The sequence below is a fragment of the Chrysochloris asiatica genome, unplaced genomic scaffold (genome assembly GCF_000296735.1).
Source record: "Chrysochloris asiatica unplaced genomic scaffold, ChrAsi1.0 scaffold00172, whole genome shotgun sequence".
In the NCBI taxonomy this organism is placed as follows: Eukaryota; Metazoa; Chordata; class Mammalia; order Afrosoricida; family Chrysochloridae; genus Chrysochloris; species Chrysochloris asiatica.
In genome coordinates this window covers 1,447,214-1,460,681 of record NW_006408690.1, presented here as the reverse complement: position 1 = coordinate 1,460,681, position 13,468 = coordinate 1,447,214, and the positions used below count along the sequence as shown (strand labels likewise).

At 36.0% G+C, this 13,468-nt stretch overlaps 1 protein-coding gene across 1 annotated transcript in view; it reads right to left on the bottom strand.

The window, feature by feature from the left end:
- Positions 1-13,468, bottom strand: part of GPR158 (G protein-coupled receptor 158) — a 637,652-nt gene that overhangs the window by 315,075 nt on the left and 309,109 nt on the right. The window contains 1 exon segment of the mRNA XM_006871655.1: positions 7,935-8,158. Coding sequence (XP_006871717.1) covers positions 7,935-8,158 — 224 coding nt within the window.

Genomic DNA, 13,468 nt, shown 5'->3' with positions numbered 1-13,468 from the left:
GTAAAACTTCTGTAAACCTTCACTCAATGCACAATAAAAAGTTAAAAACATTTTATATAATCTACATACGTTAATATTCCCTTTTAAAATGTACAAATCAGTAGATTTTAGTATAGTTTTAGAGTTATATAACAATCACCATAATTTAATTTTAAAGCATTTTCATCACCTCAAAAAAAAAAACAAAACAACATATGTATTAGCAATAGCTCTCCAATATGCCTCTTCCTGACCCTTGACAAATATGAGATCTACTTATTGTCTCTAAATTTGCTCTTTTTATGCAATCATGAGATCTATTTATTGGATCTCAAGTTGCCTATTCTACACATGGCTTCTGGTTTGGCACTGTAGGATCAGCACTGGACTGCGAACCACAAGGTCAGCAGTTCAAACCCACCAACTGCTCCTCAGAAACCCTGTACAGGGTCACTGAGTCGGAATCAACTGAACAGCATTTAACAACTACAGCATGTAATTCATAAAATGGAATCATAAAATATTTGGCCTTTTGTGATTGACTTCTTTCATTTATCATGATTTCAAGTTTTATCCATATGCACATAAATCTGTACTTCATTCCTTTTCATCGTTGAATAATATTCCATTGTTTCAATATGCCACAAATTTACCCATTCATTAGATGATGGACATTTGGGTATTAGCTTTTTGTTTTTTTGGGTTTTTTTGTCTATTATACATAATGTTGCTATAAACATTTGTGTGCATATTTTTCTTTGGATATGATATATGTTTTCAAAGTTTTTAGGTGTACATTTAGGACTGGAATTGTTAGTTCATATGGTAAACTCTATGTATAACATTTTGAAGAACCGTTACACTATTTAACAATTTATACTCACTAAACCAGTAAATGGAGTCCTGATGTGGTGCTGTGGGTTAATGCACTGGACTACAAAGTTGGTTTGATCCACAAGGTCACTGGTTCAAGCTCACCAGCTACTCCTCAGAATCTTTATACAGGATCACTATGGGTCAGGACCAACTAGACAGCACTTAGTAACAACACACCAGTAAATGACAGTTTAATTCCTCCCCGCAACATTTGCTATTATCTATCTTTGTGGTACCACAGGATAAACATTTGATATCAGGGTCAGTTTGAACTGCAAGGTCAGTGGTTCAGACCCACTAGCTGCTCCTCAGAAACCCTATACAGGGTCATTATGAGTCAGAACTGACTTGACAGCATTTAACAACAACAATAACAATGAGTGTGAATTGCTTTCTCAGTGTATGGTTTATCATCACATCCTAATGACAAATGATGTTGAACATCTTTTCATGTCCCAATTGGTAATTTGTGTACCTTTTGCAGAAATGTCTATCCAGATCCTTTATCCATTTTCAAATTGGGCTGTCTTTTTTATTGTTGAGTTGTAACAGCTCATTATATATTCTAGATAACATTCCCTTGTTGTTGTTTCTGTTTTTTTACTAGGCGACATAGAGTCAGTCCTAACTTGTGATTTATAGTGACTCTATGGTACTGCAGGATAGCCACTCAACTGCAGGGTCAGCTTGGACCAATAGGTCAGTGGTTCAAACTCACCAGCTGCTCCTTGACAACCTTACACAGAGTTGCTATGAGTCAGAACTGACTTTATGGCACTTAACAACAACAACAATGCACAACAGAATGAAACACTGGCCTTTCTTACAATTGCTTCCACGTTTGAACCCATTGTTCCTGCTATCATGTCAACCCATCTCATTGGGCATCTTCCTCTTTTTATTGACCCTTCACTTTACCAAATGTGATATGCTTCTCCAGGGACTTGTTTCTCCTGGCAACATGCCCAAAGTACAGAAGATGAAGTCTTGATATCCTGGCTTATAAAGAACAATTGAGCTATACTTCTTCTAAGACAAATTTGTTTGTTTTCCTGGCAGTCCCTGATATTTTCAATTTTTACAACACCAAAATTCAAATGCATCTGTTCTTCTATGGTCTTCCTTATTCATTGTTCAACTTTCACATGCATATGACATGATTGAAAATATCTTGGCTTGGGTCAGGTGCAACTTAGTTCTCAAACTGAAATCTTTGTTTTTTACCTAACACTTTAAAGAGGTCTTTTGCAGCAGAAGTGCCAAAGACAAAATTTATAATTTTGACTGCAGCATCCATGAGTATTAGTTAAAGACCCAAGCAAAATGAAACTACAATCTTTTCTCCATTTATCATGATGCTATTTATTGATACACATGTGAGGATTTTCATTTTCTATACCTTGAGGTATAATCCATACTGAAGGCTATAATCTTGGTTCTTCATTAGTTAGTAATTCTCAAGTCCTCTTTACTTCTAGCAAATAAGGTTGTGTCATCTGCTTAGAGTAGGTAATTAATGGTGCTTCCTCAAATCCTCCAGTACTGATGCCACATTCTTCTTTATATAATCCATCTTTTCGGATTATTTGCTCACATACAAATTGAATAAGTATGGTGAAAAGATATATCCTTGACACACACTTCTGATTTTGAGCACTCAGTATCCCCTTGTTCAGTTGACTCTTGGTACAGGTTCCTCATGAACACAATTAAGTGTTATGGAATACTCATTCCTTGCAATGGGATACATACTTGGTTATGATCGACACAGTCGAATGCCTTTTTGAATTATCCTCAGCAAAATTTTACTTGAATTTGATATTGATGACAGTGTTCAATGGTTTTTACATTCTGTTGGGTCACCTGTCTTTGGAATGGTCAAAAATATGGATCTCTTTCAATCAGTTTACCAGGTCTTCCAATTTTCTTGGCATAAATGAGCAAGTGCCTCCACTGCTGCATCAGTTTGTTGAAACATTTCAATTTGTATTCCATCAATTCCTGAAACTTTGTTTTCACCAATGTCTTCAGTGCAGTTTGAATCTCTTCACTCAGTATCATTGGTTCTTGATCATATGGAACCACTTGAAATGGTTGAACTTCAGCCAAATCTTTTTGAGACAATGACTCTGTGTACGATTTCCACCTTCTTTTGATGCTTTCTGTATCATTTAATATTTTGCCTATAGGAGCCTTAAATATTGCAATCCCAAGCATGAATTTTTCTTCAGTTCTTTCAGCTTGAGAAATGATGAGTATGTCTGTCCCTTTTGGTTTTCTAACTCCAGGTCTTTGCACATTTTATTATAATACTTTGCTTAGTCTTCTCAAGCTGTACTTTGAAATTTTCCATCTGCTCTTTTACTCCCTCATTTCTTCTAGTCATTTTAGGTTCTCTACAATGTAGAGAGTCTCACAGTCTCTTCTGACATCCTCTTAGGTGTTTTCTTTGTTCCTGTCTTTTTAATGTCCTTTTTCTTTCTTCATAGATGATGTTCTTGATGTCATCCCACAACTCCACTGGTCTTTGGTCATTATTATCTAATGCATCAAATCTGTTCTTGAGATAGTCTCAAAATACAGGTGGGTTATATTTAATCTCAAAATACAGGTGGGATATATTCAAGGTCATATTTTGGCTTTTGTGGACTTGTTTTAATTTTCTTCAATTTCAGCCTGTACTTTCAATTGATGCTCTGATCCACAGTCTGCCCTGGCTTTGTTTTGGCTGATGATATGGGGCTTCTCCATCATCTCTTCCCACAGATATACTTGATCTGATTACAGTGTATGCCATCTGGTGAGGTCACAAATAAGTTGTTGTTGCTAAGTGCTGTTGAGTGGGTTCCAACTCATAGTGACACTGTATAGGGTTTCTAAGGAGTGACTGGTGGGTTTGAACTACTGATCATACATTTCAAAATCCAGTGGTTATCCTACATCACCACACCAGGAGTCCACATTTATTGCTACCTTTTATGTTGTTGAAAAATGGGATTTGCAATGAATATGTAATTGATATTGCAAAATTTGAACATGTAATCTCCAGCATTATTTCTATCACCAAGGCCATATTTTCCAACTACTGACCCTTCCTTTTTGTTTTCAGTTTTCACATTCTAATCACCAGTAATTATCAATGCATCTTTATTACATGTTTCAATTTCAGACTGAAAAAGTTGGTAAAATTCTTCAATTTCATCATAATTGGCTTCAGTTGTTGGTACAATTGTCTTTACAATTTGATAGCTAGAATCAAAAAAGAAAATTGTACCAAATGTTTTCTTTCCTCAACATACTTTTAACAAAGTCAATTCACTGACTTTATTAGTATATTTTTCTAAATATATCCCACCTTATAGTGTGTCACATTCACTTAAAATGAACTTGATTCTACAGAAGCTGAAAATTTTACAATAAGGTAGTTGGTTTCTTATTCCAACTACTTTGTAACTGGGAACCCAGCGGCTCTAGAGGATAAGCACTGAACTTGGGACCAGAGGGTCTGTGGTTTGAGCCAACAAGCCACTCTATGGGAGAAAAATAAGATTCTCTACTTCTGCAATGAAATATAGCCTCTGAAACCCTATGCAGGGTCACTATGAGTTAGAACCAACTTGACGGCACGTAAGAACAACAACATTTAGTATCTAAGGAAATTTCATCAAGATGGCACTTTAAAATGTCTATTCCATGATCTTCACACATCTCCACATCATACTGTTATGGCTTGCATGTTGCTGTAATGCTGGAAGCAGTGCCACTGGTATTTCAAATACAAGCAGGATCACTCATGGTGGAGAGATTTTAGTGGGGCTTCCAAATTAAGAATGTTGTTGATGTTAGGTGCCATTGAGTCTATATCAATTTATAGAGATGCTATGCACAACAGAACGAAACACTGCCCAGTCCTGGGACAACCTCACAATTGTTGCCATGCTTGAGCCCATTGATGTTGCCACTTTACCAATCCATCTCACTGGGGGTCTTCCTCTTTTTCTCTGACCCTCCACCTTACCTAACATGATATCCTTCTCCAGCGACTGGTCCCTCTTGACAATGTGTCCAAAGTATGAGAGACAAAGTTTGGCAATCCTGGCCTCCAAGGAGCACTCTGGCTGTACTTCTATCAACACAGATCTGTTGGTCCTTTTGGCAGCCGATGGCACTTTCAATATTCTCCTCTAACACCATAACTCAAAAGCATCAATTCTTCTATTGTCTTGCTTATTCACTGCCCAGCTTTCACCTGCATATGAGGTTATTGAAAATACCATGGCTTGGGTCAGCAGATTTGCCTAATGCAATACGTCATTTGATTTCTTGACTGCTCGTTCCATGAGTGTTGATACTTGATCCAAGAATGAAGTCCTTGAGAACTTCAATCTTTTCTCTGTTGATAAGAAATGTTGTTTATTGGTCCTGTGGTGAGGATTTTTGTTTACTTTACATTGAGATGCAATCCATCCTGAAGCCTGTGTTCTTTGATCTTCATCAGTAAGTATTTTAAGTCCTCTTCACTTTCAGCAAGCAAGGTTGTATCTTCTGCATATCACAGGTTGTTAACGAGTTTCCTCTGATCCTGATGCCATGTTTTTCTTCATATAATCCAGCATCTCAGATTATTTGCTCAGCATACAGGTTGAATAAGTATGGTGAAACAATACAACCGTGTGCACACCTTTCTTAATTTTAAACTATTCAGTGTTCCCATGTTCTATTCAAACAACTGCCTCTTGGTCCATGTACAGCTCCCTCATGAGCACAATTAAGTGTTCAGGAATACTCATACTTCTCAATGTTGTACATAGCTTGTCATGATCCACCCAATCAAATGCCTTTGAATAGTCAATAAAGCAAAGGTAAACATCTTTCTGGTTTCTCTGCTTTCAGCCAAGGTCCATCGGACATCAGCAATTAGGAAAAAGAAATGTCGTCCACTTCTGAGGGATTAGCTCCTGAAAACTTTATAAGTAGTAGCAAAACATTATCTAAAATAGTGCCAGAAGATGGTTGAAAGGTTTTCAATATATGACTAGGTAAGAGCTGCCACATCTGAGTCAAACTTAACGACATAGAAGGAGTTGAAATAGGAACTGCATGGAGGAAGCAGGATAACTATTGCTGCACAGAGGGGGTTGTAATCATTAAGAGAAAGCAAAGTATATAATTTTTTGAATGTAAAACTGATAACCTTGTCTATAAACCTTCACTCAATTCACAATGAAATGTTGATAAAAAAATAAAATTATAGTCAGAAGGCTCCTTAGAAGCAAGGACTTCATATCATAAGCTTTGGATGTATTTGTTATCAGGAGGAATCAGTCCTTTGAAAAGTACAACATTCTTGGTAAAGTAGGTAATCGAAAAAGAGGAAGACGTTTAATGAGATGAATTGACAAGTTGGCTTCAACAATGGGCTCAAACAGACCAATGACTGAGGATGGTGAAAGACTTTGTTGTGTATAGGGTCACTATCAGTTGGAACAGACTCAAAGGCACATAACAACAACAACATTCTCAGGATAGCCCTATAAAGTAAGATTTAGGCTGAATGAATTCATAATTTCATGTGAAGGTCCAGGTAAGCTAAAATGTTAATACTTCTAGCAATGTCAATAACATTAGCAGATCAAGACACTGGTCTAGGCAGAACTAGCTCAGGTTTCTTAACATTCAATGTAATATCCTACCCACCATATATCACTAGCTCTATTTAGCACAGCAATCATAAATGATTAAAATCAATTAAAATTCATAAAGAATTATGTGTTATCCACTGTGTAAATGAATTACATTAAATCAAAGAGAATATAGAGCAGTTTATTAAATAGGCATCTCAATTCTACCTGCTCTGCCAGTGACGGGCTTTAAAAAATCTAATCTCATCTAGGTAACAGTGATTAGATATTTTCCAACCCCACTTATCTATTACTTTATTCTGTACACAATTTAACACAAATTTTATTGCAAAAGCAAGACAAATGTTAGCTACGAGAAAAGCAATTTGCCTATTTGCACTCTCTTGCTGACTTGAAGCTAAATTTTAATTTGTGCTGTGTGCTTCTGTTAATAAAATTGTCTATTTAAGATAACTACTAAAGTCCGTAACATTAACTTAATGGATACAGTCTCACTGAATCTCAACAGAGTTATTTTATATTAACTTGAAGCTTCAAAATAGATGTCATTCACAGGGAGATGTTTTCTTTCTTTAAATTTTAATGGGAACACTTTATACTTTCAATGAGTTCTATAGTCTGAAACAATCTGTACAACTTTGCCAGCAAGAATGGGTCATTTGAATTCAGAAAAGGAAGAAAATGTATGCTTTTTGTTTTTCTTTCAAGTGGCACAAATAAATTTCTTAAGGCAGAAGAACCACAAATTCTACTAAAGATAATTAATTGGATGATTATCTGGAAAAAGCTCCCCAGGTATCTTTGCCCTGAACATGTTTGCATTCTTCCTTCCTCTGACTGAGAGCCTACAAATCTTTTTTCTATTCTCTAATTACTCAGAATAGAACTAAGGACAGACTTTCTCAAAAGCCATATAATCTCTTCTTGGGATCACCATTATTCTGGGACATTAATACAAGATATAGATAAGGTCATGAATAAATTCAAAGTAAAATTTACTCCAACATAGTAGAATCCTTTTACTATAATCAAATCTGGCTAAGAGAAATAAAAATCAAATAAAAATAAATATCATAAAGTTTCCTAGATACTAAAAAAAATAACAATATATTAGATAGTGACTGAATGAGTCCTTCAGGAGATCAAAGAAATAATGTAAAGGTGAGCCCATTAGGGTACTGATGCACTTGAGTTCAGGCTAAACAGGAGAAAACATTATGTAGAAAAAATGCTATAATGCAGTTTCTTATTATTAATCCCTATTTATCCTGGGAATATAAAAAATATAACTGTCATCATCCAAACATTATAGAAAGATTTTTGCTTAGTAAAAAAAGAAACTGGGGTTTGGAAAAACCATTACTTTTTTTTTAAAAAAGAGGTTACTCCATAAAACCATAATAAAAAAGAAATCATAACCAGGGTACCTGGGTTTACCTTTGCTTTGCGGAAGTGGTAGACCACCAGCATGCTAATGAAGTCGAGCAGCATACACAGGGCTTGGAAGGAGATGATAGCAAGTCGCAAATATTTATCCTCCTGGACAAAGCATGGGCTGTCATCAGCACAGTAAGGGCAGCCCTCCTTACAGGGTAGACACACATGGGCTTCTTCTGACACATCTTTTACATTTCCTGCAAAATGATGATCCGGACCCCTTCCTGAAAGTGCCAAATAAAATCACAGTGTCATGGATGAGACTGAATACAAAGTAAGCAAAATTCTTTTTCTACTTTGATTTTTTTTTTAAAGTTGTCATTCAAAGTGATTGAAGAAAATAAGCAATAATGGAAATAATACTTTTAGTGGGCAGGAAACAATTTCCTGACTTTTTTTTATCATTATCTACCACTCACCAATGGATACTCCCCATGGCACAAACCATATTCCATGAATACTTGTTAAAGCATTAGCCAATAAGAGCAATATTAAAGTTGATGTCTTTCCCATATCGAGTCAATATGCCTAATACTTTGGGAACTTCTTGACCCAAATGGCACAAAATCAAAAATAAGGCTTTGATTGCTCCTTAATTCAGCAGAAATCTCATCTGCCAAGATCATTAGGTCTAAATTGGGTAAAATGGTACTTAATCAACAGTTGTTCAGTGTGTAACCGCATAATTATGGTGTACCCTTTGCCCTTAGAATTCCATACTCACAGGCTATCATGCAATTTCCCACTTTGCCTACCCATGGGATATTTCCACCCTTTGAACTAACTGCTGTTATCGATCTGCTCTTTAATTGTAGACTTTTATGCTTCCGTTATCAAAATTAACTCAGCTCTGAAGCCCAATAGGTAACGATCCACTTTAATCCTTGAATTTAGCTTTGACAGATATCCAATTAATTACATGTACTAAAAAACAATTCTTTCTAACTTTGAACTAAGCATGATAGACATTAGTGAATATGTACCCAATGAAGTATGCAACACATCCTTGACTAACTAGAGAAATTGGGAAAGTGGTTAACCAGGTTAATAGCATTTTAATAACATACAATTTAGCAGAAAGTCTTTATTTCTTTCTATTGTTGTTGAAGGCAAAATGTATTTGCCTGCTTTCCTTCCTTAGTAAATACAATAGCAAAACTCAATTGAATGATTCAGCATAAACTGATGATTCAAGATATACTGCTGTTTATTCTGCTGAACACTGGAAAGTGTTTGGAACTTGGAGTCAAGTATGCATGCTTCCCATCCCTAAACATCACGGTGACATTAGGCAACTAATATGGTCCCTTTGGGTCTTAGTTTTCTTATTTATGACATGTCAATTTCTGTGGGAATTAAATGAGATGATGTGTATAAACAATAATCTGCCTGTCAATTGATTGTACTGTGGTGGCTTACATGTTACTATGATGCTAGAATATGTGCCACCATTATTTTAAATACCTTCAGGGTCAGGTGGACAGGTCTCAGTGGAGCTTCCTGACTAAGGTAAGCTAGGACTTAAGACCTGGGGTACTTCTGATTATTAGTCAAAACAAATGAGTACTTTAGCTCAAAGGCAACTAACAGCATCAAATATAAAACACAGTTTCTGATTCATTCTCTTTTTCCCCAAATGTGGGAGAGGCAAAAAGGAACTTGGAGTTATTTGGTGCTTTAAGGAAAGGTACTATTTAGAAAACAAGGAAATTAGAAAAAGAGCTAAGGTGTGCAAGTGTTGTGTAACACTAATAAACTCCATTTTGTTATGGTGGTGGTTAAGTGCCGTAGCATCAGTTCCGACTCACAATGACCCTATATAGAGTTTCCAAGGAGTGGCTGGTAAGTCTGAACTGCCAACCTTGTGGTTCAAACTGTCTTGCAGTGCAGCACATTATCCTGCAGCGTTACACTAGGACTCTGAACTCCATTTTAGATAAGCTAAATATATATAATAAGTAACTATAAATAATATAGGCAAGGAATGTGGGAGAACGCTCATTGTTGTTTAGTGCTGTTGAGTCTTTTCTGACTCACAAGGACCCTATGTAGGGTTTTTGAGGAATAACTGATATATTTGAACTGCCGAACTTCCAAATTAGCAGCCAAATGCCTATCACTTATCCTACAATGCCACATCAGGATCCGATGGGAGAAAGATAAGTAACAAAAAATAAAACAAAACAAAAAACTACAGAAAGTTCTGGAAATAGATTATGATTTCTAGCAACTTTGTGAATTCACATTAATTTCTTCTACTACCCAGTCACTTTTCAGGAGGGTGTTATTCAGTTTCCATGTATTTGACTTTATTTTCTTTGTCTTCCTATTGTTGATTTCTAATCTGATAGCATTGTGGTCTGAGAAGATGCTTTGTAGTATTTTGATATTTGCAAATTTATGGAGGCTTGTTTTGTGGCCTAATGCATGGTCTATTCTGGAGAATGTTCCATGCACACTGGAAAAGAGTGTATATTGTGCTGTTTTGGGGTTGAATGCTCTGTACACATCTATGAAGTCAAGTTGACTGATTGTGTTATTTAGTTCCTCTTTGTCTTTGCCAAGTTTCTTTCTGGTTGTTCTATCCATTTTTGAAAGCAGTATATTAAAATTGCTCACTATTATTGTAGATTCATCTATTTCTTTCTTCAAATCTATTAGAGTTTGCTTTATATATTTTGGAGCTCTTTCATTGGGAACATAGATATTTATTATGGTTATGTCACCTTGTTCAATTGTCCTTTTAATAATGAGATAATGTCCATCTTTGTCTATTATGCTGGTTTTTGCCTTAAAGATTATATTATCAGAGATTAGTATTACCACTCTTGCTCGTTTTTTATTGCAGTTAGCTTGGTATATCTTTTTCCAAACTTTGACTTTTAGTTTGTTTTTGTCTTTGTGTGTAAGGTGTGTCTCTTGTAGACAGCATATTGAAGGATCTTCTTTTCTTATCCATTCTGCCACTCTCTGTCTCTTAACCTGTGCATTTAAAACATTTACATTCAGTGTAATTATTGACAGGTATGGATTCATTGCAGTCACTATGTTTGTTTGTTTGTGTGGTGCTGATGGTTTCTTTGTTCTGCATGCTTTCCTATGCTGAATTCATGTTTTTTGTGTTATTTCTTAGCAGTTTCTCCAAAGTTTTAATGTTTACACATTCTTCTTGGATTTTCATTTTCTTGGTATGTTGTGAAGTATTAATTTTCTGTGAGGTTACCTTATATTCTATTAACTTTCCCCTCCATTTTAAACAGTCTATTTTATCCTGTAATCTACTTGATCTTTTTGCCACCTGGATCTCTGTTCCTATGTGATTATCTTCTTTTACATTGTACTTGTTTTGATCATAGATTGACTTCCCAGATTCTCTGAGTTTGTTCTTATAGTTTTGTTCTGCTAACAACTCTTCCTTCTGTTGACTTAATTCTGGGAGGTGCTGCCATGTATGTCAATCTCTGGTTGTTGTCTGTTTTTGTTGGTTCTCAGCCCAAAGAAATCCCTTTAGGATGTTTTGCAGTGCAGGGTTGGCTTTGGCAAAGTCCCTAAGCTTCTGTTTATCCTGGTATGTTTTGATAACACTGTCATATTTGTTTGACAGCTTTGTTGGCTAGAGGATTCTTGGTTGGCAATTTTTGTTTTTGTTTTTCTTTCTTTCAGGTTGTTATATATGTCTCCCCATTGCCTTCTTGCCGGCATGGTTTCTGCTGAGAGATCTGAGCCTAATCTGATTTGTTTGCCTTTGTATGTAACACTTCTCTTTTCCCTAGCTGCTTTCTGGATTCTCCCTTTGTGTTTGATGTTTGAGAGTTTGATTATTATGTGTCTTGGTGATTTTCTTATGGGGTCTATCCTTCCTGGAGTTCGTTAAGCTTCTTGAATGCTTATCTTTTTGTTTTTCAGGATGTTAGGGAAATATTCTTCTAGCAGTTCTTCAACTATCTCCTGTGTAGACTGTATGATTCTTCCTGTTCCAGAATGCCAATAATTTTTAAGTTAATCCTCTTCATGTTGTCCCACATAAATCTTAGACTTTCTTCAGATTTTTTAAATCTTTTTTTCTGCTTGCTCTTCTATCTTAGCAGTATTGAGAGATTTATCTTTCATCTTGCTAGTTCTAGCTTCCATCTCTTCAATTCTACTCCTTTGCCCTTTCAGTGTATTGTCCATTTCTGATATTCAATTATCAATCATTTGGATTTCTTTTTGTAGATTGTGGACTGCTTCCAATGTTGTATCTATCTTATTTGATTGTTCCTATAGTGCTTTCCTGACTTCCTCTTTATTTTTCTCAAACCCTCTGAAAAGTGTTTTGATACATTTCATTATCATTTTCCTGAATTCTTTCTCAGGCATGTCCAAAGCCTGCTCTCCTTCCAATGTGAAGTCTAGGTCTTCCTTCAGCTCATTTATCTCAGTCACTTTATCTTGTTTCTGGACATTTGTTGCTATGGTCATCTGTTTCTTTAGTAGTTAGTTGTGACTTTAATAATTGCATGAATGTACATTGATGTTTTATCATGCTTTCTAATTGCCTCGAGGTAGATGTTATCAGGAGATGGGCTTCCCTTTTCGCTCTTATAATTATTCAACTCAGAGTAACTGTTACAGGTGTTGGCTGCCTATCTGCTGTATGGCAGCTAGTATTGGTTCTTGCTTGGATGGTGGGATTTTATAGGTTATTATTGTAGCTTGATTATATGACCACAATTGCTATCTCTTTTTGGGTAATGCAGGGAGAGAAATAGCCCCCTAAAGGTAAAGAAGGGATCAAAAAACAAAACAGCAACAGCAAAAAAAAAAAAAAAAGACAAATTGGATGCTGTAGTCCACAATCACAGAAAAGAGAGAAGAGAAAAAATATATATATCTGTAGCAAAATATGAGCATTACTGTAATAATGTCCCTCCCTCAGCTTCTTGCTTTCAAGTCCACCTGAGAAATTACAAGATGCCATTGTTGGTAATTATGACATAAGTCAGGATTTAATTTTGAGCCTGTTTCCTTTTTTAGTCTGTCTCGCTGCTGCTCCACAACCTCCATTCAGGCCTTTTTCCTATTGATGAACAGTTCAGGGCCAGCTGTGGCCATTTTGCACTGCTGTTTAGTTTTAAGTGGACCCTTTCCCTTTAAATTCTTAGCAGATCCATGCACATGCATAGTAGAAGCCTCTCGGAGTGGGGGTGGGGAGGTATCCATTCTCTCAAGCACTCCCTCTAATCATCAGAATGGAGGTGCACAGACAGCAAGAGTCCAATGAACAGAGAAAAAAAGAAAAAGAGAGACTATCTACACATTTATCTCCAAGGTTGTGTCAGGCATTAGCAGTGTTTTGGGTTTTTTTGTTTGTTTGTTTTTTTAAATATTTTATTGTGAATTATGTGATAGTTTAGATGGGAGAACATTAGTTTTACATTCATCCTATAGTATATCATTTCATTGCTATGGTTACAATCCCCTCCATGCATCATCAACCAACCAAAGGGTATACACTGCAAGCCTGCCCCCCAGTCATCAGCACACACACCTCT